The 26,759-nt window shown below is 47.3% G+C and overlaps 1 protein-coding gene across 1 annotated transcript in view; it reads left to right on the forward strand.

Annotated features, from left to right (window-relative positions):
• The window catches only part of CPZ (carboxypeptidase Z), a 353,734-nt gene that overhangs the window by 228,452 nt on the left and 98,523 nt on the right, over positions 1 to 26,759 (forward strand). The window contains exons 4-6 of the mRNA XM_078678537.1: positions 14,674 to 14,889; positions 21,045 to 21,241; positions 25,487 to 25,648. Of these exons, the coding sequence (XP_078534663.1) occupies positions 14,674 to 14,889; positions 21,045 to 21,241; positions 25,487 to 25,648 (575 nt within the window). The remainder of the gene's footprint in view (positions 1 to 14,673; positions 14,890 to 21,044; positions 21,242 to 25,486; positions 25,649 to 26,759) is intronic.

The raw sequence follows: 26,759 nt of genomic DNA on the forward strand, positions 1-26,759 counted from the left end.
CGTGATGATCATAGCTTCAATCATGGACTGAGGTAACACTCCAATCTCCAACGCTTCTTCATATACTGCTAACTGTCAAGGTGCTAATTCCTCCACATATGTTTTATAAAAGGACGTAGTCAGGCCATCGGGCCCAGGGGCTTTATCTAACGGTAAACTTTTTATAACCTGGGCTACATCTTCCACTGTGAACGGGAGATCCATATACTCTCTATGAGTGTTGGTGAGCCAAACCAATGCTTATGAATCAAGACAATCTTGCATCCCTTCTGGGCACGTCTCCTGGGTGTTGGTGTATAAGTGAGAATAAAAATGAGAGAACTGATCTAAAATGGCCTCTGACAGTGGCACCCTGTGAAGTCAGTATTTCGTGAATGAATGCAATCCACCGAGAGGGTCGGATCATACCAGCCAATGTGCAGCCTGTTTTATCGCCTTGCCCATATCTCCGTGCCTCAGCATGTTTCCCCAAAAATGTAACTTCACGTTGAGCCTCTTCGGTGAAGTCTAACAGTTTGGATTTCAGGAGAGCCACGGTACGGGGCTCATTTTTGGAGTAGTATTGCTCCAGTCCTCAAGCTCCCTTATCTGGGTTTCCAGAGATGCAATCGTGCCCCGGAGAGCCTTCAACACTTCCGCCTGCCTGGCAATATGTTGACCCTGAATAACTACTTTGAATGCCTCCCAAAGTGGAGCTTCAGTATCTACCGAGTCCGTATTGAGGGAATAGTAATCTGTAAAATCCATCTCTATTTCCTCCTTAAAGGCTTCATCAAGTAAGGCATGCAAAGGGAGTGGCTAGGAAAAAGCGCGGAGGAGCGAACCCAGGAGCGACAGATTTAATAAACAGGGGGCGTGATCCCATAGAGAGCACGGCAAATATAAAACGTCAGTGGTCCAAGCTGCAATATCACGGGAAACTAACCAGAAGTCAAGGCGGGACCAAGCACTGTGATCGTTGGAAATACATGTGCCTTCTTTCACTAAGGGGTGTCTGCTATGTCATATGTCCAGTAAATCCCAATTAGAGACTATGGCATTTAAGGCGGCGCTGGCAGGTGGGTGTAGTGGACGAGCCGCACCCTTCCTGTCCATGTCATCATCCAGGGTGGCATTAAAATCCCCACCCCATAGTATTGCACTGCAATCTGTCGCTCTGATTTAAATTCAAATATCCTGAAAGAAATGAGGGGAGTCTACATTTGGGCCATAAAGTGCGACAACAACCAGGATAACCCTTCCCAGCACTCCATGAAGGAGGACATAACTCCCCTCAGGATCTCTATGTTTCTCAACCTCCCGCCAGTCCAGTCCCTTTCTGACCAGCACAGCCATTGCCCGGGCATAGTTACAGTAGATAGAAGAGTATATATTGCCCCATCTATTATGTCTCAACCTCTGTGACAGTGTTACATTTAGCTGCATCTCCTGCAATAAACAAACATCTATATTATGTCTAGATAAATAAGCATGTACAAGTCTAAATTTCCTGCTATCATTCAGTCCTCTAATGTTCCACGGAAGAAAATTTAGTGTTGTAGAGTGTTTGCATACACAGTACCCTGACTGAAGTAGTGCGAGCACCAGAGGTATGCCAGCTCCCAATTGCAGACAATGTATACTGACCAGCAAAATACAAACATGTTGACAAGAAAGAAAGAAACATTCCCTGCCCACCACCCACCTCCCACTCCAACCCCGCAATCAGGTTGTAGAATACCCCCCCAGAACAAACAAAAACATGAATAGTCACATAGCAGTATAGGGAACATTCCAATGGGGGGCAGCGATAAAGGTGATCCTCCCTGTTTGCACAGGGAGGCCGGGAGTTCTGCGGAGAGCATTACAGGTCCATACTTAGAATGTTAGGGCATACAGTACAACAATACATTGCGTAATGAGGAGTCCACATCAACAGAGTATACAGCACCTCCCCAGACCAACTAAATATAAGTGCAGTCACTCAGGCTGATGAGATATACGATACCCAACATGAGGGTGCGTAGATCTTCACCTTGGTCTTCCACGAGCACGTCCTGTTGTCCGTCGGCCTGTGTATCACGGCTTGATTGAGTTTGGCGTGTGGCACGCTTGTTATCAAAAGTAAGCTTTGGTTGTTTAGCGTCTTGTTTATCCATGTTGCAGCGGCAATTAGGAGATGTAGAGACATAGAAAATTCAGCCCACGCCCAGCATGTCCAGTTGCCAATCAGCACCAGAACCAGCTTCTTCAGCTGTGTCCGTGCCTCACTCTCCCTCAATCGACACTCGGTGCACTAAGTGCCACGCGTCACATATCAGCCTCTCTTGGTCCACCTGTGTGCACGCGAGTCTTTCGTGCCGCCCAGGGAGTTCGCAGCAGGGCAGAACCTCTGGTTGTAGATTTTCCCCAAGGATTTTCTCACCAGCTCCCAACGCCACAGGGCCAAGACTCCGCGCTCAGCCAGACATGCAATGTAGAAACTTACAGCTCCAAGGGTTCACAGGAACGCAGTCAGGAGACCCTGACCTGACAACTGCGGCTCCTGAGGAGGACAGCATTGCAGCGACTCACACCCAGCCCAAGGATCCCCGCAATCCACAACACCAGACGAATTGTGCAGGGTCACACATTCACCAGCCTCGCATGCAGGGTATGGCAAAGACCCATCACAGGTATTTGCAGATTAACAGTGTCTCCTCTCTAGTGGTCTTCCACTATTTGATCTGGCCCTGTCCAACTGTTGGCACCAACTCAAGCGCTATCTCCTAGTACTGGTACTCACATATAATGCTCAATTCTTCACAGTGCAGGCCCGGTATCGGCAGCAGATCAACATGGCATCTGCAAAATGGTGCCGCAGGGCTTTCAGGATGTCTCCACTCCTCACCGCTCACAATAAATCAATCAATCAATCAATCAATCAGAGTACTTGTAAAACGTGCTACTTACCTGTGAGGGTCTCAAGGCGCTGAGGGGAGGGATTGCCGCTACTGCTCGAAGAGCCAGGTCTTGAGGAGTCTTCTGAAGGCGAGTAGGTCTTGGGTCTGCCGTAGGTGGGTAGGGACCGTGTTCCAGGTCTTGGCGGCGACGTAGGAGAAGGATCTGCCGCCGGAGGTTGTTCGTTGGATGCAGGGGACAGCGTCGCCGGCGAGGCTGGCGAAGTGGAGCTGGCGGGTGGGGGTGTAGAAGCTGAGTCTGCTGTTCAGGTAGGCTGGTCCGGCGTTGTGGAGTGCTTTGTGTGCATGGGTAAGGAGCTTGAAGGTGATCCTCTTGTCGACGGGGAGCCAGTATAGGGCTCTCAGGTGTGGGTGATATTGCTGCGGCGGGGGACGTTGACGATCAGTCTTGGGGAGGCGTTTTGGATGCGTTGCAGTAGTTGTAGGTGTTTTACTGGGGTTCCTGCATAGTGTGCGTTGCCGTAGTACCGTCTACTGCTAACGAGGGCCTGTGTCACCGTTCTTCTTGCTTCGGTCGGGATCCACTTGTAGATCCTGCCGAGCATGTGGAGAGTGTTGTAGCAGGAGGAGGAGCCGGCGTTGACCTGTTTAGACATGGAGAGGGAGGAGTCGAGGATGAATCCTAGGTTGCGTGCATGGTCGGTGGGTGTTGGTGCTGTTCCCAGTGTGGTCGGCCACCAGGAGTCGTCCCAGGCTGAGGGGGTGGGTCCGAGGATGAGTACCTCCATCTTGTCCGAGTTTAGCTTCAAACGGCTGTTGGTCATCCAGTCGGCGAAGGCCTTCATTCCCTCCTGGAGGTTGGTTTTGGCGGTGTGCGGGTCCTTGGTGAGGGAGAGGATGAGCTGGGTGTCGGAGTAGGAGATGATGTTGAGGTTGTGTTGGCGGGCCACTTGTGCGAGGGGGGCCATGTAAACATTGAACAGCGTCGGGCTGAAGGATGAGCCCTGGGGGACGCCTCAGATGATGTCGGTGTCTTCGGATCGGAAGGGCGGGAGGCAGACGCTCTGAGTTCTGCCGGAGAGGAAGGACGTGGTCCAGTCAAGGGCCTTCTCTTGGATTCCAGCTTCTAGGAAGCGTGTCTTTAGAGTGCGATTGCAGACCGTGTTGTTGACGGCTGACAGGTCCAGGAGGATGAGGGCTGATGTTCCGCCGCTGTCTAGTTTGTGCCTGATGTCGTCTGTGACAGTGATGAGGGCTGTCTCGGTGCTGTGGTTTCGTCAGAACCCGGACTGGGACGGGTCCAAGATGTTGTTGTCTTCCAGGTGACAGGAAAGTTGCATGTTGACGATTTTCTTGATGACCTTCACCAGGAACAGGAGCAGGGAGATGGGCCGGAAGTTCTTGAGGTCCTTGGGGTCCACCTTGGGCTTCTTGTGGAGGGCGTTGATTTCGGCGTCTTTCCAGTTGTCCGGGAATGTCGCTGTTTCGAAGGAGCTGTTGATGACCCACCGTAGGTGGGGTGCGATGGCTGCATCTGCTATGTTGAATACGTAGTGTGGGCACAGGTCTGATGGAGATCCTGAGTGGATAAAGTTCATGTCCTTGCGTGTCTCGTCGTCGTTAACGTTGGATCAGAAGATCAGGTGGTTGGCGCTGGTGGTGTTCACAGGGGAGGTCGGGTCTGGCGTAGTCGGGCGGTCATGGTGTCGAAGCTGTCATGGATGTCAGCGATCTTGCATGGGAAGAAGATGGCTACTGAGTTGCACAGGGGTCCTTGGTGAGGGAGAGGATGAGCTGGGTGTCGGAGTAGGAGATGATGTTGAGGTTGTGTTGGCGGGCCACTTGTGCGAGGGGGGCCATGTAAACATTGAACAGCGTCGGGCTGAGGGATGAGTCCTGGGGGACGCCTCAGATGATGTCGGTGTCTTCGGATCGGACGGGCGGGAGGCGGACGCCCTGAGTTCTGCCGGAGAGGAAGGACATGGTCCAGTCAAGGGCATTTTCTTGGATTCCAGCTTCTAGAAAGCGTGTCTTTAGAGTGCGATTGCAGACCGTGTTGAAGGTGGCTGACAGGTCCAGGAGGATTAGGGCTGATGTTCCGCCGTTGTCTAGTTTGTGCCTGATCTCGGTGCTGTGGTTTCGTCAGAACCCGGACTGGGACGGGTCCAAGATGTTGTTGTCTTCCAGGTGGCGGGACAGTTGCATGTTGATGATTTTCTCAATGACCTTCGCCAGGAACAGGAGCAGGGAGATGGGCCGGAAGTTCTTGAGGTCCTTGGGGTCCACCTTGGGCTTTTTGTGGAGGGCGTTGATTTTGGCGTGTTTCCAGTTTTCCGGGTATGTCGCTGTTTCGAAGGAGCTGTTGATGACCCACCGTAGTTGGGGTGCGATGGCTGCATCTGCTATGTTGAATACGTAGTGTGGGCACAGGTCTGATGGAGATCCTGAGTGGATGAAGTTCATGTCCTTGTGTGTCTCGTCGTCGTTAACGTTGGACCAGAAGGTCAGGTGGTTGGCGCTGGTGGTGTTCACAGGGGAGGTGGGGTCTGGCGTAGTCGGGCGGTCATGGTGCTGAAGCTGTCATGGATGTCAGCGATCTTGCATGAGAAGAAGATGGCTAGTGAGTTGCACAGTTCTTGTGAGGGCAGTATGGCGTTGGTATTGGTGCTGGGGTTGGAGAGTTCCATTTCGATGCTGAAGAGCTCTTTGATGTTGTGTGCGTTGTTATCCAAGTGGTCTTTGTAGGAGGATCTCTTGGCTAATCTGACAAGGTGGTGATGTCTGCGGGTGGCGTCCTTGTGGGCTGCGTGGTTGTCCGCAGTGCGTTCATGGAGCCATATCTTCTCCAGTTTCCGGCATGCGCGTTTGGAGGTCTGAAGCTCGTCGGTGAACCAGGTGGCTCTCTTGCTGGTGTGGTTGTTGGAGGGTTTCTTGAGTGGGGCAAGGGTGTTGGCGCAGTCGTCGATCCACTGTCTGAGGTTGCGGGCTGTGGTGTCCGGATTGGTGGGGTCGGTTTTGGGCGAGGCTGGTGATCAGCTGGTCTTCGGTGTCTTTGCTCCAGCAGCGGCGAGGTAGCTGTTGGGTGCGGTGGTGCATGGTTGGTTTCATGAAGGTAAAATGAATGCAGCGGTGGTTGCTCCAGTGGAGTTCAGTGGTGTGGTTGAAGGCGACGTGGGTGCCTGTGGAAAAGACGGGGTCCAGCGTGTGGCCGGCGGCGTGGGTGGATGCGGTGACAAGTTGTCTGAGGACGAGGTTGGCAAGGTTGTCGATCAGGGTGGCTGAGTTGGCGTTGTTGTTGTTCTCGAGGTGGAAATTCAGGTCCCCGAGGAGGATGTAGTCCGTTAAGGCGAGTGCGTGGGTGCTGGCGAGGTCGGCGATGGAGTCACTGAACTGAGCCCAGGATCCAGGGGGTCTGTAGATGAGTGTTCCTCTGAGGGTGGTGTAGGAGTTGGTGTGGATCCGGAAGTGCAGGTGTTCGGCGGTGTTGAGGGTGTCGTCTGCGTGCTTGGCGACCTTGAGGGTGGACTTGTGGACAATGGCTATTCCTCCTCCGATTCTGTTGGCGCGATCCCTTCGGGTGATCTTGTAGCCATCCGGGATGGCTATGGCGATGTCAGGCGCCGAGGAATCATTCCACCAGGTCTCGGTCAGGAAGGCCATGTCTGGGGAGGAGGTGTTGAGCAGATCCCAGAGCACGACGGCGTGTTTGCGTGCGGAGCCGGTGTTGAGGAGTATGCAGCGGAGGTGGTTGGGTCCAGTCCTAGGAGGTTTGGTGGTTCTGTCGCAGGTGAAGCTGCAGGTGTGGCAGGAGAAAGGTCCATGAGTCCGTTTCGGGGCGGCTTGGGAGCAGGTGTGGTTTCGGCCGGTGTTGAGTGCGTAGAGGGTGCTGGCATCGTAGCGGAGTCTGGTGTTGTGGCGTTCACGGGGCTCAGGGGTTCTGGAGCTGGGCGCGGTCCAAGCGCGGCCAGGCGCAGATGGGCTTGCCTTCGGCCCGCCAGCGGCGAGCCCACTGCACGGCTGCTGTGCGGCTTCCATAAGAGGGGGAGAGGGAGGGAGGAGACTCTGGGAGGCGGGAGCAGGGTTGCCAATGGGAAGCAGAGGGCGGGGCCGCAGGGACGTAGCGGCGGGAGGAGCGGGAATGGTCGGAAAAAAGGTGGGCGGCAGAGAAAAGGCACGAAGCAGCTGGCAGCCGCGTGGTGGCATGGGGACCGACCTGCCTGCGAGTAGGGTCAGAGGTCGCTCCTTCACCACTGCGCGACCTCCATAAGAGGGGAAGAGGAAGGGAGGAGCAGCTGGGAGGTGGGAGCGGGGTGGCCAATGAGAGGCTTGGAGGCGGGGCTGCAGGGACGTAGCGGCAGGAGGAGCGGGAACGGCTGGAAAAAAGGCGGGCGGCAGAGAACAGGCACAAAGCAGCTGGCGGCCGTGAGGTGGCATGGGGAGCGACCTGCCTGCGAGCAGGATCAGAGGTCGCACAGCCTCTGGCATCAATCGGCAGGGGCTGCTGTAGTGCAGCTCTCCGCCGCTCCCCGATTCTCCAGGCAGCGCACACACCTCGAGGCAGAGAAGCGCCACAGTCGGGAAGTTCTACCTTCAACTCCGATCCACAGCCCGCAGTCCACCAGCAGCCGCGGGCTCAATTTCCAGTCAGCCAGCTCTCAGCACACACAGGTCGCCGCAGGCCTCCGGCCGCCGACTGAATCCTCGCACTGTAGGCGCTGGTCACAGTCTCAACACTTCACCATATGTTCATCTAAATTGAAACCAGAGGCTCGGCCTGAGAGTGGCGCCTGTTTTTTCAGTTGTAAACTATCAATAACATTAGATTGCCTGAGAATAATGATAATAGAATTTGCTTTAATTAATAAAATTGACAAGAAGAAGCATCATGTGTGTAGAGTAATTTGTTAAATTTATGTTTTATAAATATCATTAAAAAGTGTTTACTTAATAAAAAAATGTTGCCGTTTAAATTTCCCTCATGTATCTTTCGACCTCTTTGATCATTTTGTTGCTTCCTCAGGTCAAACTATTACATAATTTGAAAAGTCAGTTTGCCTTGTTGCAACATATTCCAGTAATGCTTCCAGTAGTATTCGTACATCATGTTTATAATGCTTAGTTTCTAGTCAAGATGTCAATCCTTCGAAGGGAGTAGGAAAATAAATTGAAAAAGAGGAAAAAGGAACATAATTAACATTATTAGAAGACAGCATTTACTATCAAAAGGATTATCATCAATGTAAGATTGTAAAATGTCCATACCGATATATTGACATGCTTACAAAAGTCATTTTCTATAGCCTAATGTGGCGTTTCGTGGACAGGTACTCCACCACTAATGTGGCAGAGTACCTTGTCCACCAAATTGCCACTCCACCTGCTCTATATAGGGTTGGACAGGCTGACATGTTCCTGACAGTGATGTCTCCACTGATGAAAACCCTACTATGGGCCAAAGGAGTTGGGGCTGTCCACAGAAGCACCTCCGACAATTCTCCCTATTTAGATTTAATCATATACTGAGAATAATACAAAGCTCTACTAACAAAGTTCATTGAACATGTTTATTGTTCATTTTCTCTTTCCAAATTCACAACATTTATCTTCATTGTGTTCATTCTTCAAATTGATACAAACATCTTCTTCCACTATTACAGGGAAATACAGCCAAGCCTTGATACAAAATCTTCTTTCACAGATACAAAGATAAACAGCCAAACCAATATGTGTCTCGCAAAAAACATTCGCTTCTTCAGGGCTTTAGAAAAGTGCACATACAATTCTTTATATAATAAGTTCTTTCATAGAGTCAGTCATTCCCAATGATAAATACTCCTTGCGAGATGTTTCACAATCATTGATACTGGCTACAGCCCCTTGAGTGCGGTTCTCGCTCCCACTATTATACACATTCAGAATCGGATGCGAGGCTGACTACGGCGGCCTCACACTAAGGATCTCACAGAGAAAATATTTACTCTAGTAGATCGGGAAAGACCGCACCTTCAATTACAGCATTTGGTTGCCATTCCTTGCATTTATCGCTCTCGTTCTGCTAATTTGTCTACCCATACTTTCTTTCTCCTAGAAATATTTCAAATAAACACGGATTGTCGTGTTTTACTTCTTGGATACAGTGAATTAGCCACAAGTACGCCTATACACTGTCAGTTCTTCCCCTCATAGGGATAAGTCTTAACTATCATAGCTACATCACTGTTCCTCGTAGCACCACAATGAGGCTAACGTGTTATTTATTTTTCCCTCTTAAACTAGTGCCCACCTGGGCCCCATGTGAGTACCTCTCTTTTATTTTCACTTCCCTGTGGTGCACACCTCACACTTTGACAGTGGATTCTTAACTCCAGGTACAACCATCACAGTGAGGGAATCTTAACCATGGGTGTTAAATTCCTCAAATGTAGGGGTACCTAATATTCTCTGGAAGGAAAATGTTACCAATGTATTTTTGTCTATATCAATCAATTAATCAAAACACTTGTAGAGTGTTCTACTCACCCGTGTGGGTCTCAAGGCGCTGGGGTGCGGGGGGGAGGGGTTATGCCGCTACTGCTCGAAGTGCCAGGTCTTGAGGTGTTTCCTAAATGTGAGGTGGTCCTCGGTCAGTCGTAGGTGGGCGGGGAGGGAGTTCCACGTCTTGGCCTCCAGGTAGGAGAATGATCTTCCTCCGGCAGTGATTCTATGGATCCGTGGGATGGTGGCAAGGGTGAGGCTGGCAGAGCGGAGTTTGCGTGTTGGAGTGTAGAACGTGAGGCGGTTGTTGAGGTATTCAGGACCTATTTCGTGGAGCACTTTGTGTGGGTGGGTGAGGAGCCTGAACGTGATCCTTTTGTTGACGGGAGCCAGTGCAGGTCTCTCAGGTGGGCTGATATGTGGCTGTGGCGGGGATGTCGAGGATGAGTTGTGCGGATGCGTTCTGTTTGCGTTGTAGTCTTTTCTGAAGTTTGACTGTGGTTCCTGCATATAGGGCTTCCCGTAGTCTAGTGGGCTGGTGACGAGGGCCTGGGTGACCGTCTTTCTAGTTCCAGTAGGGATCCACCGGAAGATCTTATGGAGCATGCGCAGTGTTTTGAAGCATGAAGATGAGATGGCGTTGACTTGCTTGGTCATCATGAGGGAGGAGTCCAGGATGAATCCCAGGTTGCATGCGTGGTCAGTGGGTGTCAGTGCGGTGCCCAGTTCTGTGGGCCACCAGGAGTCGTCCCAGGCGGATGGGGATGGTCCGAGGATGAGGACTTCTGTCTTGTCTGAGTTCAGTTTCAGACGGCTGAGTTTCATCCATTCAGCGACGTTTTTCATTCCTTCCTGGAGGTTGAGCATGGCGGTGGCTGGGTCTTTGGTGAGGGAGAGTACCAGCTGGGTGTCGTCAGCATATGAGATGATGTTGAGGTTGTGTTTGCGTGGGATGGTGCCGAGGGGGCTCATGTAGATATTGAAGAAGGTTGGGCTGAGCGATGAGCCTTGGGGTACGCCACAGATGATCTCAGTGGCTGCGGAGCAGAAGGGAGGGAGGCGTACTCTCTGGGTTCTGTCGGAGAGGAACAAGGTGATCCAGTCCAGGGCTTTACCTTGGATCCCTGCGTTGTGTAGGCGGGTTATTAGGGTGCGGTGGCAGACTGTATCAAAGGCGGCTGAGAGGTCTAGGAGGATGAGGGCAGTGGTTTCCCCATTGTCGAGTAGTGTCCTGATGTCGTCGGTGGCTGCGATGAGGGCGGTCTCGGTGCTGTGGTTGGCTCGAAATCCAGACTGGGATGGGTCAAGGGATCCATTGGCCTCGAGGAATGCGGTCAGCTGTTTATTGACGATCTTCTCGATCACTTTCGCTGGGAAGGAAAGAAGAGAGATGGGGCGGAAGTTATTTAGGTCTTTAGGGTCCGTTGTGGGTTTCTTCACTAGGGTGTTGATCTCTGCGTGCTTCCAGCTTTCTGGGAAGGTGGCAGACGCGAGGGAGTTGTTTATGACGTTCCGTAGGTGGGGAGCGATGATGGTGTCGGCTTTGTTGAAGATGTGGTGAGGGCATGGGTCGGAAGGAGAGCCAGAGTGGATGGTGTTCATAGCGTGGGCGGTGTCTTCGGTGCTGGTGGGAGTCCAATCGCTGAGGGTGGTTGTAGGGGGTGTTGGTTCTGTGGCTGGGGGCGGAGTCTGGGCGCCAAAGCTGTTGTGGATATTGGCGATCTTGCGGTGAAAGAACGTGGCGAGGGAGTTGCAGAGGTCTTGCGACGGTGTGATGTCGTTGCTGTTGGCGTTGGGATTGGAGAGCTCTTTTACGATGCTGAAGAGTTCCTTGCTGTTGTGTGTGTTGTTGTCCAGCCGTTCTTTGAACGATGTCTTTTTGGTGGTGCGGATCAGCTGGTGGTGTTTGCGGGTGGCGTTTTTGAGGGCTGTCATGTTTTCTGTCGTCTGTTCGCGGCGCTAGGTTTTCTCGAGGGTTCGTCAGGATTTCTTCGATTCTTTGAGGTGGTCGATGAACCATGTTGTTTTCCTGTTGTCGGGCTTGCCTGGACGGTTCTTCAGTCATGCAAGGGTGTCGGCGCAGTTGATGATCCACTGTGTGAGGTTGCAGGCTGCGTTGTTGGTGTCAGTGGTGGAGATAGGTGGGTCCTGGCTCAGTGATGTGGTTAACTGGTCTGCGGTGACTTTGCTCCAGCATCTACGGGGGATATGTTGCGGGAGGTGGTGGGATGTGGTCTTCTTAAAAGGTGAAGTGGATGCAGCTGTGGTCGGTCCAGTGTTGTCCGGTGGAGTGGCTGAAGGCAACGTGGTTGCTGACAGAGAAGATGGGGTCGAGCGTGTGGCCGGCGTAGTGGGTGGGGGTGTTCACCAGTTGCTTGAGTCCGAGGTTGGCAAGGTTGTCGAGCAGGGTGGTGGTGGTGTTGTCATTGTTGTTAACCAGGTGGAAGTTCAGGTCCCCTAGGAGGATGTAGTCTGATGAGGTGAGGGCATGTGGGCTGATGAAGTCGGTGATGGCTGCACTGAATTGGGTGCGTGGGTCCGAGGGTCTGTAGATGAGGGTTCCTCTGAGGGTGGTCTTGGGGTCGGTGTGGATCTGGAAGTGTAGGTGTTCGGCGGTGGTGAGGGCATCTTCAGAGTTGGTGGTGACGTTGATGGTGTTCCTGTAGATGATGGCGATTCCTCCTCCGGTTTGGTTGACACGGTCCTTTCCGGTGATCTTGTAGTTGTCCGGGATGGCTATGGCGATGTCGGGGGCTGAGGAGGCGTTCATCCAGGTTTCTGTGAGGAAGACGACGTCTGGTGCTGTTGTCGGAGGTCCCAGAGTTCGACGGCGTGCTTGTGGACGGAGCGGGTTTTGAGCAGGATGCACTTGAGGTGGTTGTTGTTGTTGCCGGGTCTGGGTGGTGGGACGTAGGTTCGGACGCAGGTGAATTTGCAGGTTTGGCAGGAGAAGGGTCCGTGGGTGCGCTTTGGAGTGGCTTGGTAGCAGGTGGCTGGTCGGCCGGTGTTGAGTGCGTGGAGGGTGGTGGTGTCGTATCTCAGTCGGGTTCTTTGTTTTAGCGGGGGCCAGGGGTTCTGGTGCTGGGCGCAGTCCAGGTGTGGACTGGCACAGACGGACCTGCCTTTGGCGCGTCCGCTGCGCGGCCTCCATAAGAAGGGCTATGGGAGGGAGGAGCAGCTGGGAGGTGGGAGCAGGGCGGTGAATGGGGCACCAGGGGGCAGGGCCGCAGGGAGGCAAAGGCGGGAAGCGCGAGGGAGGGGAGCAGGTGGGGGGCGGGGGGGGGCACGGGCTCTAGGGGCGACGAAAAAGAATGAGGAGAGCAGTCAAAATAAGTGAAAGAAGGAGAGGCACTGCAATGGCACAAAAATGAAAAAAGAAAGACAAGAACAGTCCTAGGAAGGAGAAGAGGACTGCAACGAACCAGGCGACACAGCGGGACAGCGGCGGCACAGGGGGACCGTGTGACGGCTGAGGGGGCTGAGGGGGTGACCTACCTGGTGGCAGGGTCAAAGGTCGCTCCCTTTACCACCGCGCGGCCTCCATAAGAAGGGCTAGGGGAGGGAGGAGCAGCTGGGAGGTGGGAGCGGCCCACCGAAAGGGGCACCAGGGGGGCGGGGCCGCAGGGAGGCAGCGGCGGGAACCGCGAGGGAGGGGAGCGGGTGGTGGGCGGGGGGGAGGGCACAGGCACTAGGGGCGACGAAAAAGAATGAAGAGAGCAGTCAAAATAAGTGAAAGAAGGAGAGGCAGTTCAATGGCACAAAAATGAAAAAAGAAAGACAAGAACAGTCCGAGGCAGGAGAAGAGGACTGCAACGAACCAGGTCACACAGCGGAACAGTGGCGGCACCGGGGTACCATGTGGCGGCTGAGGGGGCGACCTACCTGGTGGCAGGGTCAAAAGTCGCTCTCTTTACTATATGTGTGCAACATGTAGTTGTGTTATCCTGCCGAGGTGAGCAGTGTAGCATTAAAGTGTCCTCCATTGCACCTGGGACCATTCCTTCTCTTCCTCCCTCCTCCTCCATCAATAACTGTAAAACTATATATAACTTATAGTTGATTCTCAGGATCCAGGTTCGATCCAGGTTCCAGGATTCCGTCACCATGCTCGGAGCAAGGGTAGTGCACCAGCTCGTAGGGCCCCTGTCCCCTCTGGGGCACTGGGTTTGCCATGGCGTTATCCATCCCCTCTCCATGTCTATTGGAACCCTTCCTTGTATGTGTTGCTTTGCCGACTCTGTCTCCAGGACGATGCCCAATTTCTAGGTTGCTGATTAAAGCTCTGCTTTATTGTCTTTTTCAGAGGCATTGGGAAAGGGAAGGAGCCATTGATATCTGATTTTGAATTGTCTCAGATAGTCAGTGAGAGGCCTCAGTTATTGTAGTCTCTGTAGGGTGACTGGTGCCATGTCTTGAAAGAAGGAGCAGGTGTGCCCATTGATGCAACTTAATCACGTGCTCTGGCCGTTTTGAGCATTGTCTTCTTACACTGGAAGTTGAGGAACTTTACCAGGATGTCTCTCGGTCTGTTCAACCCTTTGTTACAGTGTTGGCCCACTCTGTGGATCCTGTCCAGTTCGATCAGGTCTAGCGGCACACATGCATCCCAGCAACGAGACCTCAGATATAGGCCTGTATATTTGGTCTCCTTGCACAGGCCCGTACGTGGGTGTTGTCTCTTCTCTAACAATGTTTCAGGTTTTGCACGTTTCTGTGTAGGGCATTTTGTCCAAGCAAGAAATCTGCACCTACCCAATCTCCTAAACCACCTTGAGATATGTGAAAGACGACTTCTCCACCTCTAAGATATGTGACTGAGCATCGAGCAGTAGTTGACACCCAGTATGGTACATTAGGACAAGCATCGTGAAGACAATGGTCCTGACACCCCCTTCACTAACCTGTGAGATATCTGAATGAAGCAAGGCATGCCACTGAGCAAGTTGCACAAGGACAACTAACATGATGTAGTTGTTCATCATAGTCCTTCCACCATCACGTGGTACCCTAGATGACAGATTGTACCTGTAGTATAGTACAATTAGCTGAATGTTAGCCACTTAAAATGTTTCTTTCTGCTAATGCCATGATGGCACCTCGAGATGATATGTTAGGTACTTCAATAATCTATAAAACATATAAATTAATTCTTGAAATTTTAGATTTTAAATTTGTTTCTAGACCAAATTGACTTAATTCCCACACTTTGTTTTAATAATATTGTATCTCAAGAAGAACCATAATAATTGATAAATAAAAGTCGACTATATTTGCCAGCGCCTAGATGCGAAGATGTTCATATTTATTTTTCTCAATACAGGTAATGCAGAAATTAATGTAGAAGAGAGCATTCCTGCAATGCCGACTACATTCATACATTTCACTCACCATTCCTACAACCAGATGGTCACAGTTCTAAAGAAGACAGCAGCAAGATGTTCCCACATCGCAACAACTTACAGCATTGGACGCAGCTTTGAAGGCAAAGAACTGCTTGTGATTGAGTTTTCAAGCAACCCTGGTCAACACGAACTTCGTAAGTAGATGCGGTTGATGCAACTAGGAACTATTTTCACACTTTCTTTCTCTTTGATAAAGCTAGTTTTAGCATGTATTCCTTATGCATAGTTCCAAACGTACCATAGCAGGGGCCTCATTTATGAAAAGTGACGCATCGCTGCGTGAAAACAGCGATGCGTCACTTTTCACTGCGCCCTCCTTGCACCACCAATGATGCGTCATATTTACAGTATGACGCATCATTGCGCAAGGAGTTACAGATACGCCAGTATTTCTGACGTATCTGTATGGCGCAAAAGTGACGCATTGCTGGAGTGTGTCACAAAAGTGACGCAACTCCAGCAATGTATCCTTTTTCCATGTGAAATGGCCTGTGTCAGTCTTACGCCTGCTGTGAGGCAGGCATAAGAAATTGACACATTTGTGTCCTAGAAGTGGCGCAGTGAAATTACATAAATTTCACTGCGTCACTTCTACGACCCTTTCTTGCGTCAATATGCCCCTTTGCATACATTATACCTGGCGCAGGTATAATGTGGCGCAGGGGTTTACAAAGTGACGCATCTACCTAGATGCGTCACTTTGTAAATTTGGCGCAACAAGGTGCATTTTTTACAGCACTGGTGCATCACAAAAAGTGACGCACCAGCTGCGTAAAAGTGACGCATAGCCTCATAAATGAGTCCCCAGATATTTTTCATTTCAGAGGGTGAGGAAAGTATCATATAATATTTGGAGTCACTTCTTTACCTTTTATGTAAATTGAATTGTACCTCAATAAGGAGAAACGTTTTTATATTGGCACAGGTCCAGATTTATCAAAGATTTTGTGCTGCCTTTGTGCCAGGCAAGGGGACGCAGGGTGACGTAAAACCCAGAATGAGATTTGCCAAGCAATGCAAGGCCATTTTGTGCATTCCTGAGTGGTTAGGTAAATCCGAAGTTACTCAAGGTACGCAAACTGCTGCCTTACGTTTCTCTGCTCTAGGGAGGAATCCCATGGGTGGAGCCTGGGTGTTCCCACACATTCACCCGTGGATTTTGGCGCATTCCCAGATTTACCATGTTTAATAGACCTGGGATTTGTCAAAATGCTACGCCTTCCCAGGGGAGGCGAAACAAGGTGAAATATGTTTATTTCCCCTTATTTTTTCCTCTTTCGATGTGTGCTGTATTCTGCAGCACAAATAGATGAAAAATCCTCAGAGGAGGTGTCTCTTCCTGTGCAAAAACAATCCTGCCTACAATGCAGGCAACCTTGCACGCATGCATTGGCGTTATGCAGCTCATAGTGTGCCAGAACAAGGACAGGAAAAGAAAGCGCCATGTTATGTTAAATATGGCACATTCCTGCCCTCTACCTGTCACACAACGCAATGCAGTGTAGCAAGTTGGGTTGCTGCACTATGCTGCATGTCATTTTGATAAGTCTCCCCCTCAGTGCTTTTTTCATAGATGCCTCTCGAATATCTGCCACATACTTTGTCCTGCACTTTCATCTTAACTTTAGTCTCTCTGTTACTCATCTTCTCATATCCATCATTGCAGTCTCCTGTACCCCTTTTCTCAAACTCCTTCCACTCCTTTCAAAGGATGGGCATTTCTAACTGCACCAGTTTTGCTGTAGTTATTTACCCCATTCAAACATCACCTGTGATGTTTTTACATGAAATTTAAAAGTCAATCTCCACCTGAGAACGAAGCTGTTCAACAAATTAGCACACTGTGGTCATAATTTAAAGTACGTTGCAGCGATCTGCATGGAATTATTTGTCTCACGCACCTGAAATGCAGAGGCCAAACTAAGAGCATACAGATGCCCATGTGTCATGAGCAGGAGACTAAATCGATAGCGAGGTTTTGCTAAACAGATACATACCCACTTCATGTGTTTTTCCATATAACTTGAAACCTATTATTTGCTATTAAAATGGCATTTGTAGGACAGGTCTAAGGTATAGAGAAATAATTCTGACAATTTACACCTTCGAAAATTTTACTGATGTGTTCATGTAATTTACGTAATTCGTGCAATTTCGAGTTATGCAAATTACATGATATATCGGACTATATGTACATATGTGGCTGAAGGATGTGAAAATACAATACTATCCTTTAGTCAAAGGGCATAAATACTTGATCAAATATAGCTAAATTATTATAATGATACCGTATGTGGAGACAGCAAACAGTCTGAGATTAAAAGGGAAGCGTTCTTCCCTCACTGCAACTCGGGAATACTTAAACAATGCTCCTGGCTTCTGTGGGGTAGGTTACAGCAAATTCCCATCATCATGTGCTTTGAAAAATCAAGTCTTGCTGTAAATTCGTACAGCACAATCATATAATGAATAATCAATTACTTGAGATAAAACGTTCTAAAAATGTTCACAAGCAACTGAATACCAGGGTTCTTGAAGTTCTGAAATAAAATCATCTTCGAAAATGCAACAGAGATGCAGATTACATACAGAGGAACTGGGAAGATGCTGGTGACTTCCTTATATACTAAAAGCTAAACATGGCCTCAATAAAAAAATCCCATCAAATCTCATGAGACTACTGAACCTCTTGAGAGTTTGGCTGCCATCTTGAATTGGGAATAAGATCTCCAAATGCAGTTAGGATTATAAACTAGGGTCCTTCATATTAGAACAGGAAATACATAATTTGGAGTTAAAGCTTTTTCCATGGTCTTTGGTTCTATCATCAACTGAGGAAATGAGAAAAGCAAAAGATATTGTACAACTGCTAATCTGATTTGCCCATGTTAGTCCTCATAACCTGTTCTCTTCTGTGTCTAGTGGTTAAAGTCTTTACAGTATGATGGTGCCTGACAGCAGATATGACAAGAAGTGGTGAAATAATTTGTTGAAAACTTGTTGCAGAGGGTTGCGTGGATCCACGTAAAAGAGTGTTCTGCAGCAGAGGCGATACGTCAGTTTCGAGATGCAACGAGGCTGCAGTGCGAAGTCCTGATGTGTTGAAGATCCTGTCGACAGGGCTTGCGCTGCATAGTTCAGGGTTGAGGATGCGAGGCACAGCAGAGACGATGCATCAAATCCGATGAGTGGTAAAGCTCCGATGAAGGGTTTTGTTGTCGAGACTGACGTCCATGAGGAATACGAGTCGCTTGTATCAGGAGAAGCATTGTGAAGCGGTGTTTCCGAAGGCAATGGATTGGTCCCAGATGTGGAGGGTAGCTGTGATGCGACTCTTTGCGATGGGTTCAATCCACGCAACAGCGGCGTTGCATGTAAAGCCCTCGTTACAAGTATTGTGGATTTTGTTGTGGGATAACAGAGAGCCACAGTCATCGATTCCTGCCGAGCCCGCACTTACATTTTGCACTTACAGTTTTATGAGGCTAAAATGGGGAATAATATGCAAATCCTGTTTTACCAGGCCCTTTTACATATTGATTTCTGATTCCAGCCAATGTAATTGGACATTTTCTGATCTCATGCACCATCTACTTGCTGAAGATGGTAAATGAGACTGAGGAATCTGTGCAGAATGAGGGCCAGGTACTGAGGTTGTAGGTCACGGAGAGGACTCAAAAAGGTAACCCTATTATTGTGGGAGCTTTACTCGCTACCCAATGACACAGGAGGCGAAGGCCTGCAGCCCCAACATCTTCAAATGAAGACTCAAGTATAGTTTTTCTAGACTCTGAATTATCACGTCCAGTATCCGCTTTCTTGACAACTCCAGGTGAGGAGACTTTAACTACTTACTTATGCCGACTACCTCTCCTTGGGTATAGGCCATCAACCACGACTCTCGAGCCATCTCTGTCCTGGGTTTTTCTTTCATTATAACTCCTTGTGTAACTCATGTCCTTGCAGTCAACCTCGAGGCCTAAACACAAGGTGCCATTTGGCCTTCCACTTTTCCTTTTCTGCTGAGCATTTCAAGTGAGGGCTTGCCTGGTGGTGTTTGATGCAGGCTCGTGAAGGGTGTGACCTATCTAGCCACAGCAACTTTTCATGATATCTTCATGAGCAGGGAGTTGGTAAGTCTGCTGCCATATGTCATTGTTGCTGATCATGTTTGGCCAGCGGATTTGAAGGGTTTTCCTCAGACAGGTGTTGATGAAGGTCTGGACTTTGCTGGTGATGGTCACTGTTGTCCTCCAAGTTTCCCCTCCATACAGAAGGACCAATTTTACATTGGTGTTAAAAAGACTGATCTTGGGCAGCAGTTTTAGGTCCTTGAAAGTACAGATCTTCTTTAGCTGCGAAGACATCAGCAAAGTCGGAATAGCCCGAAGCAGTATCACTCCCAAGTATACAACTCTGGGCCACTCGTAATAAGGGAAAAAGTAGTAGTGCATCTCTATTGATGAATGGAAGAAAGCCAATTATATTTAAATAATTGTTTATAAATATACATTTTATTATGCAAGGGCAAAGATTCACACTGGCTTTCTCGCCATATTCTAGATTCTAGTATAGAGCTCCAATTTCATCTGTGAGAATCATTTGTTTTCTCATAGATAGTGAATGATTCTGAGTATCTAAATTATAGACTGAGAGATTGCTAAGTGGGAATAACTGGGATGTTTTTCTCTGAGGGCTTCTGAGTAACATCAACTAGTCAACCTAAGTAGGGCCCAATGTAAGAACATTCACTTCATTGACAGCCATCTATAATGATTTGTTATGTAAGTCCCCTTTATACCTTCCTTTCATGCTGAAGTGAGCAGTGCAACGGTGGAGGAGGGATTGATAGCCATGCATAATGTGGTGTACTAAAATCCAAACCCACCGTCCTTGGCACTAAGTTTCCCTCCTCCTTTCCCTTTTCTCGGCCCTGCCGGATGCTATTCATCAGCGGTTAGACTAACAAGTTAGTGGTGGGTTTTTATAGCTGTAGTTAAATGCTAAAGTCACTCATAATTATTGCTCCTCTGTGTATTGCCAAGTACTGTAGCTCTGTATAATTAGATAAACAGGAGCCAGTACGCTTGCATGCTGCCCTAGATACTTATTATAAGGTCGAGGAGAAACATCTTGTTGTACTGAGGTAAGTAAGAGGGTAGCAAATAACAATCTTTTGCATGATATCCCCCGCAGTTTTTTGCCCCATCTCTTCCTGGCTTTAGAACTCTGTACACTTTACCCCTTCTAAACAGGACCAAAGTGCATGTGCTCCCCCTCTAAACATGCTGAAATTGACATAAACCTGATTAGCACAATTAACCTTCCTGTAAAAGGCCATAGTATATATTGTGCAGAAATACTTCACTGGCATGGAAAGTTAAATGTCATGTGTGGACTGCAGCACCTATTGGTCCATCCACTACAGTGGCAATGAAAACATGGCTTCAGGATTACCCTGTGTAACCTGACAGCAACATATGATTGCTGCTGCAATGACATATCAAAATCAACCTTTTGACCACTACTGCCAAGTACCATGCCTCAGGAGTTAGATTAAAAGTTTTAGTACTGGTGTATGCAGCACCACACTAAACTGTGTGAGTCACAGATATTACAGCTCCTCGCAACATATATAGCAAACATCTCAGGTATATGGAGCCCAATTGTCATGGAAAATACAGGCAACTCTTAACAATACTATTGTATGCTCCTGGTAGAGTGCAGCTTTGTTCTGTTTTTCCAACTTACTTGCACATATAGATCATGCAAAAACATTACTAATATAACCCTGTATTTTACAGCCCCTAAAGGAGAAGGATTGTCTCTATCAGGAATCAGATTGCTTATAGAAATATTAGCTAGATGTACTACAGTAGAAATTATAGAAATCTTAACATACATTTCTGTAATTTGATTTGTGCAGGGGATGGTAATGAGTGATCAAAATTCAGAAATCGACTCAAAATCATAGAAGTATACAATTAACAGAGACCTCACTTTCCAAGCAGTTTTACGAGTTAGCACAACATGCGTGAATTCTTTGTCTACATCACTAACTTTAACATTCTGAGTGTTTATTTATTTTTTGCTGATAATACTGGGGGATACGATATCATTTGAACTTAGGCCACAGCGAGACAGAAAACATTGTTTCTAGATTGTGCAACGTTTCAAACTACAGTCCTCTGAAGAATTGTAGACTTTCTGCATTGTATTGAACTTTAAATAAATACAAATGAGATAAAAATAAAGCTAAACATTTTGTTTGATATCGTCTTTTTCACAGTGGAACCGGAATTCAGATACATTGGCAACATGCATGGAAATGAAGTAGTTGGAAAAGAACTACTGACATACCTAGCACAGTATTTATGCTCAGAATATCTACTTGGAAATCAAAGGATTCAGAGTTTGATCAACAACACTAGAATTCATTTTCTACCGTCTATGAACCCTGATGGATATGAACTTGCAGCAGAAGAGGTAAACATGTCTCAGAATATTATTATGGAGTCACTGCCAGTCATCGCAATTATGAGACCATTTTACCACAAATCATATGTATGAAATACCTACCTAAAACCAACATTTTATTTTTGCTGGAAACTGGATTTAAAAAAAAAATGCACTGATATTCAAATCCCGTAATAAGTGCAATTTGTTCCAAATGCCTTTTCTTAAATCCAGCTTCAAACTGTTGATATGTGTAGTGGTAAAATAGTTAAAATGTGAGTAGTAGAAATGGATATGTTTCATCAAACTAAAAATACTTCCCTGGAAGTAACATCACTCATAACACATGACCAGGAAGTGATGGTAGCAAAGGAACATAACCTGAAAGTGACACCACCCAGGCACCTTTACTCACATGTGACATCATCCTTGTTCCAGTCACCCTGATGATGTGCTCCTGGGACTCTTCTTGGAAATGTTGTAACCTGCATATATTGACCCTGGCGTTAAATTACTCATGAATGCCTGACCCGAAAGTGACATTATCCAAGGAACCTTCCCTAAAAGTGATCTTACCCATCAGCCCCCGCCTGGAAGCCCAACTCGGAAATGATCACACCCATACACCCTGGCCTAGAAATCAATACTTGGAATTGACCTTGCCTATGATCCCATGCTCATAATTCCCACCCACTCCAGGTTCAGTGGGTGATGTCATTTCTTGGTCAAGGACACATGGCTGATGTATGTCTGAGGTCAGATAAGTGGGTGACAGCATCTCTGGGGCAAGGTCATTGGGTGACATCACTTCTGGACCAGGTGCACAATTGTGATGTCAGTTCTGGGTTACTATATGTGGGTTATGTCACTTCTGGTCCATGGTATAGGGGTGGCATGACGTCTGTGCCCGGGCTCAGAGTAATGTGACTTTTGAAGCAGACATTTGCATTTTGTAAATGCAGCATAGTCACTTGTAACAGTGCCGAAGTTATGCCCTCTCTTTCATTTGATAGAAGGTATCTAATTATACTACTAATGTGTAAATGAATGGAGGTTAAAGTAATAGCCAAATAAACGGTAAGTGTTCTGTAATCCCTTGGGCCTAGACTAATTGTGATAAAGGATGGTTTGAACGTTTAGAAATGCAGAGCTCTGTCTAGGTCCTGAGCCGAAAACAGACCTGTTGAGTTAACTTTGATGAATGAGTTATTCTCTTGGAAAGAGGCTTAGTTGCTCCTCAACCCAATAGGAAGCATTTTAAGAGTACACCAGCTATACTGAATGCACGAATAGATTATCAATGGCCTGCAGATATAATCAGCATTCAGAGTCTTGTAGTTTTAACACCACCTTTATGTTGGCGCCGTTTGCAAGCGCTTTTATGGTGAGAAAACTATATCTCTTCATAACAATGGCAGCATTTCTTTCCTGTAGGAGTGAAATGCTTTGGTATCAACTTTGTAGGGAGTTCCATACCAAAGTGGTGCATAATGGCCTACATTACACCCTGCTCAAACTAATTTCCGTGCTCAGAGTTGGGGAATAAAATCATATCCTGGTCACCATCAGGTGTCAAGTTTCATGGGCAAAAAAACCTGATCACATGGCCTCGTGGAGTCATGTTCGTAGGCGAGCCACACCTTGGCACACCATAGGTATCCATGGTCAGTGTCTGTGGGTGACATCACAAGCTGGTTAATTAACTTTTAGAGGGCAATGTTAGTGCCTGACATCACATTCGGGTCATTTAACCTTCTGGGGTCATGGTTCGGGGTGACATTACGCCCACAAGTGGTCACTGGTACCCCAGAAGTCCTGGCTCCGGAATTGGCATAATCTTTCACTTCTAGAGTTGATCAAACACATCCTTTTTTCTACTCAAACAATTCAAACTTAATTTTTTTAAATCCAAGTAATGACACAGCCAAGATCAACAGGTCAGTCAGGCTGGGTCTAGAAGGCATTGCATGAATGAATGTATTCTTTATTCAAAGTTACTTCATTGCCTCTTCACAGTCTGAACCTTATTCATGCTAGTTGCTGGGTGATTTATTTTTGACAAGTTAAAAACAATCAAAGTTCTTTTAAATAATAACATTTGATCACCTTCCTAGGTAAAGGTCCTTGTTTTATCAGTATAAATGCCTTTCAGATTCACTTAAGTAAGCCTTAATGATGATAACGTTATGAAACAAAATGTCAAAACCATCGACATTTTCAAGCTACGGTAAATGTGCAGCCTAATTTACTCCAGATGTTAACTGCTAGTGCCCTTACACATTTCATCATGATCAAAGGCATCATCAATGATCTTACTCAAATCATAAAATGACCCACCACTGACATCACAAAAAGTAGTCTTTATATGGGATTTGCAGTATAAAATGTATAATGTTGACTTGAGCGACTACGTAGTCTCATCTTAGTTATTTCAACCGCCTAACGCCGGAGCGAGTGGAGAAACTTATCCTGGCTACCAAGTCAGGCTCCCGATTGGACCCCTGTGCGGCTACTGTTCTCAACTTGGCACCTTGCACCATAGCTCGCCCCTTAGCACCTCTTTTAAATAACATTTTAAATGCCGGATCTTTCCCAAATATTTGGAAAAAATCTCTAGTACGGCCAATCTTGAAAAAAACCTTCCCACTGAGGTCAGAAATTATTGGCCAATTTCCTGCTTGCCGTTTCCTTCTAAAATTCTGGACAAACCGCTCAACGAAGATCTGCTGGACTTTCTGGAGTCAAATGATAAAATGGACCCAGAACAACATGGATTTCGACCCCTACATAGCATGGAGTCAGCCCTCATTGTAGCCACCGAGGAGATCCGCATCCATTTGGATGGAGGATGGAAGGCAATACTTATCCTGTTGGACCTCTCAGCGGCATTTGACACGGTAAACCATCAAGTGGTCATTCGGTGCCAAGCCGAAATGGGGATCACAGGTGCAGTCTCCATGATACTAAAATCATTCTTAACAAACAGAGAACAAACTGTTGTGATGGGAGGGCACACATCACATCCTTATGCCCTGCCCAAGGGCTTATAGTTATCCCCACCCCTGTTCTATGCCTATGTGACCCTTCTTGCTAAACTCATCCGCTCCCACGGTTTCACTGCTATCTGTTATGCGGACAACACGCAAATAGTGGTGTCTTTATCATCAAACCCTGGCGATGTGACAATAAAATGTAACAACTCTATGGTCCATAAAATAGGTTGTATGTATGATAACTGCTTGAAGTTCAACACCGATAAAACTGAGGTACTACTTTTTTGAAAAAACACCGCCCTCTGGAATACACCTTGGTGGCCTGAAGGGGCAGGATCCTGCCCATTCCCTGTAAGGAAGGTTAAAAGTTTAGGTGTCCTTCTTGACGATCAATTATCCTTATCAAACAAGGTCAATTCTATTACATCTTCCTGTTATTACTCCCTGAAAACTATAAGAAAAATCCTACTGTTTATCCCTATGGATCTAAGGAAAACAGTAATCGTGACCCTAGTGGTGTCAAGGATTGACTACTGTAATGCCCTTTACTTAGGTGCAAATAAAGGGACAATACGTAAGCTTCAATCAATTCAAAATGCGGCAGCGCGGCTGTTACTTAAAATACCCAAATTTAGCTCAGTGTCCAAAGGGATCCAAGAGTTGCAATAGTTGCCCATCCAGGCAAGGGTACAGTTTAAGTCCTTGTGCATTGTCCACAAGACCCTTTACGGATAGGACCTGGGTACTTCAAAAATTGAATTAGATGGCACATTCCTCAACGCTGTTTTTGATCATCGGCTGCCTCGGTGTTGGTCATCCCCAGGGTGAAGACCGTAAAGTGGGGTAGAAATAGTGTCTTCCATCTGGCCCCTAAACTTTGGACTACTCTGCCATTCAACCTGAGATGCCAAACCAACAGACAACTGTTGAGAAAGGCGCTGAAAACGTAGTCGTTCGCGACCAATTCCTAACCTCAGTCTACCCCCTCTGTTCAGGATATGAAAGCTCCAGCGCTAAGATGCCTTGGCATACACAAGCTTTATAAAACCTCTATTTAATTTCATTGACTTTGATTTAACTAGGTTCTTGTCGCATGCTTTATAAAACCTCTATTTCATTTCATTAATTTTGATTTAACTAGGTTCTTGTCTGGCCATTATGAGCCATAATGCCTCGCTTGTTTATTACGCACAGCATGTTTCTAATATTTTGTTTTCTAAAGTATTATATGAGTTTATGCTTTGTGGAATATTTTATCTGTTTTTGTGATGGTGCTTTGCAGGGCGCTGGGTACAATGGATGGACAAATGGAAGACAAAATGCTCAGAATCTTGATCTTAACCGAAACTTTCCTGACTTGACTTCAGAAGTGCACAAAATAATGAGGATGCGAGGGGCACGTGTGGACCATCTTCCCATCCCAGAAGTATACTGGGAGGGCAAGGTAAGCAGTTTAAATTTCTTTAAAAACACTGCAGGTATCATAGTCAGGCCAGCTTCCCTGGAGTGTGTAGTTACATGGGCCACAACTCTTCCTAAGTATGAGAATAGTCGGTGTGCCAAGCAGTCAGCACTCATGGCACGTATTCTTCCACGGCCAGTGCAGGTACCTTAACTGTCGTGGGATAGCTGGGAAGACTTCTTTGATGTCTCTAAGGTCCTGATTACAACTATGCCAGAAACGTTAAACCATTGGAGAAACGCATGTTTGTTTAGAAGATGGAATTGTGAACTGCGAGATGTTTATAGAGACATGTTAAGGTATAGGCAAAGGCAAAGGCATAGGCAAAGTGGGCTCTGGCTCAGTGCCCCAGGCTTCTGGAGGGTCCCATAATAAATTCATCTCTGTTCTGCATAGTCTTGTCCTGATGACCTTGAATAATTGTTAAACGTTATTGGGTTAAATACATGCAACATCCATAAAAAACTTTCTTTTAGATCAAAAACGACCTTAAATATGAGAAATGTGTGGATGTCACAGAGATTATTTACAGTAATATTAGTGGGAGGCTGCTGTGTTACGATATTGAAAACACCCATCACTATCCCTGAATATTAGATGTAAACATCTTTTTTGTAATTTGGAATAGTGTGCCTGTATTCTGTCAGTCACCTGGCCAAGGATGGCATGAAAGAGCTGAAATTTGAATTAGGAGCATACATTCAAAGCTGTTCCGAACAGGGACCCCAAAATACTTTTTGCCCAGGACCCCTATAATCCTTAAGATGCCCATGGGTGTTTACAGCACTGGGCTATTAGTTAGAACTATCAAGTACATATCACCTGGTCAAACCTGAGGATGTTTACCAAGAGAAAATGTTAATTAAAAAATTCCAGGACAGGTGGATTTTGCTGAGGAAGTGCCAACAGCTCTGTAAAATGATTCCTTTTGAAGAAATGTACTTGTAATACCACACCCTACAAATACTGAACACCGAGGTGCTACATTTAACAGGGTGCGTTATCTATTGCATCCCCCACAAAGGCACTCATAATCAGGGCCTTATGCTCGTCTCAAGTGATAGTACAGGGTTCAAATAAAAATAAAATAAGG

Source organism: Lissotriton helveticus, chromosome 2_2, assembly GCF_964261635.1.
Source record: "Lissotriton helveticus chromosome 2_2, aLisHel1.1, whole genome shotgun sequence".
Classification (NCBI taxonomy): domain Eukaryota; kingdom Metazoa; phylum Chordata; class Amphibia; order Caudata; family Salamandridae; genus Lissotriton; species Lissotriton helveticus.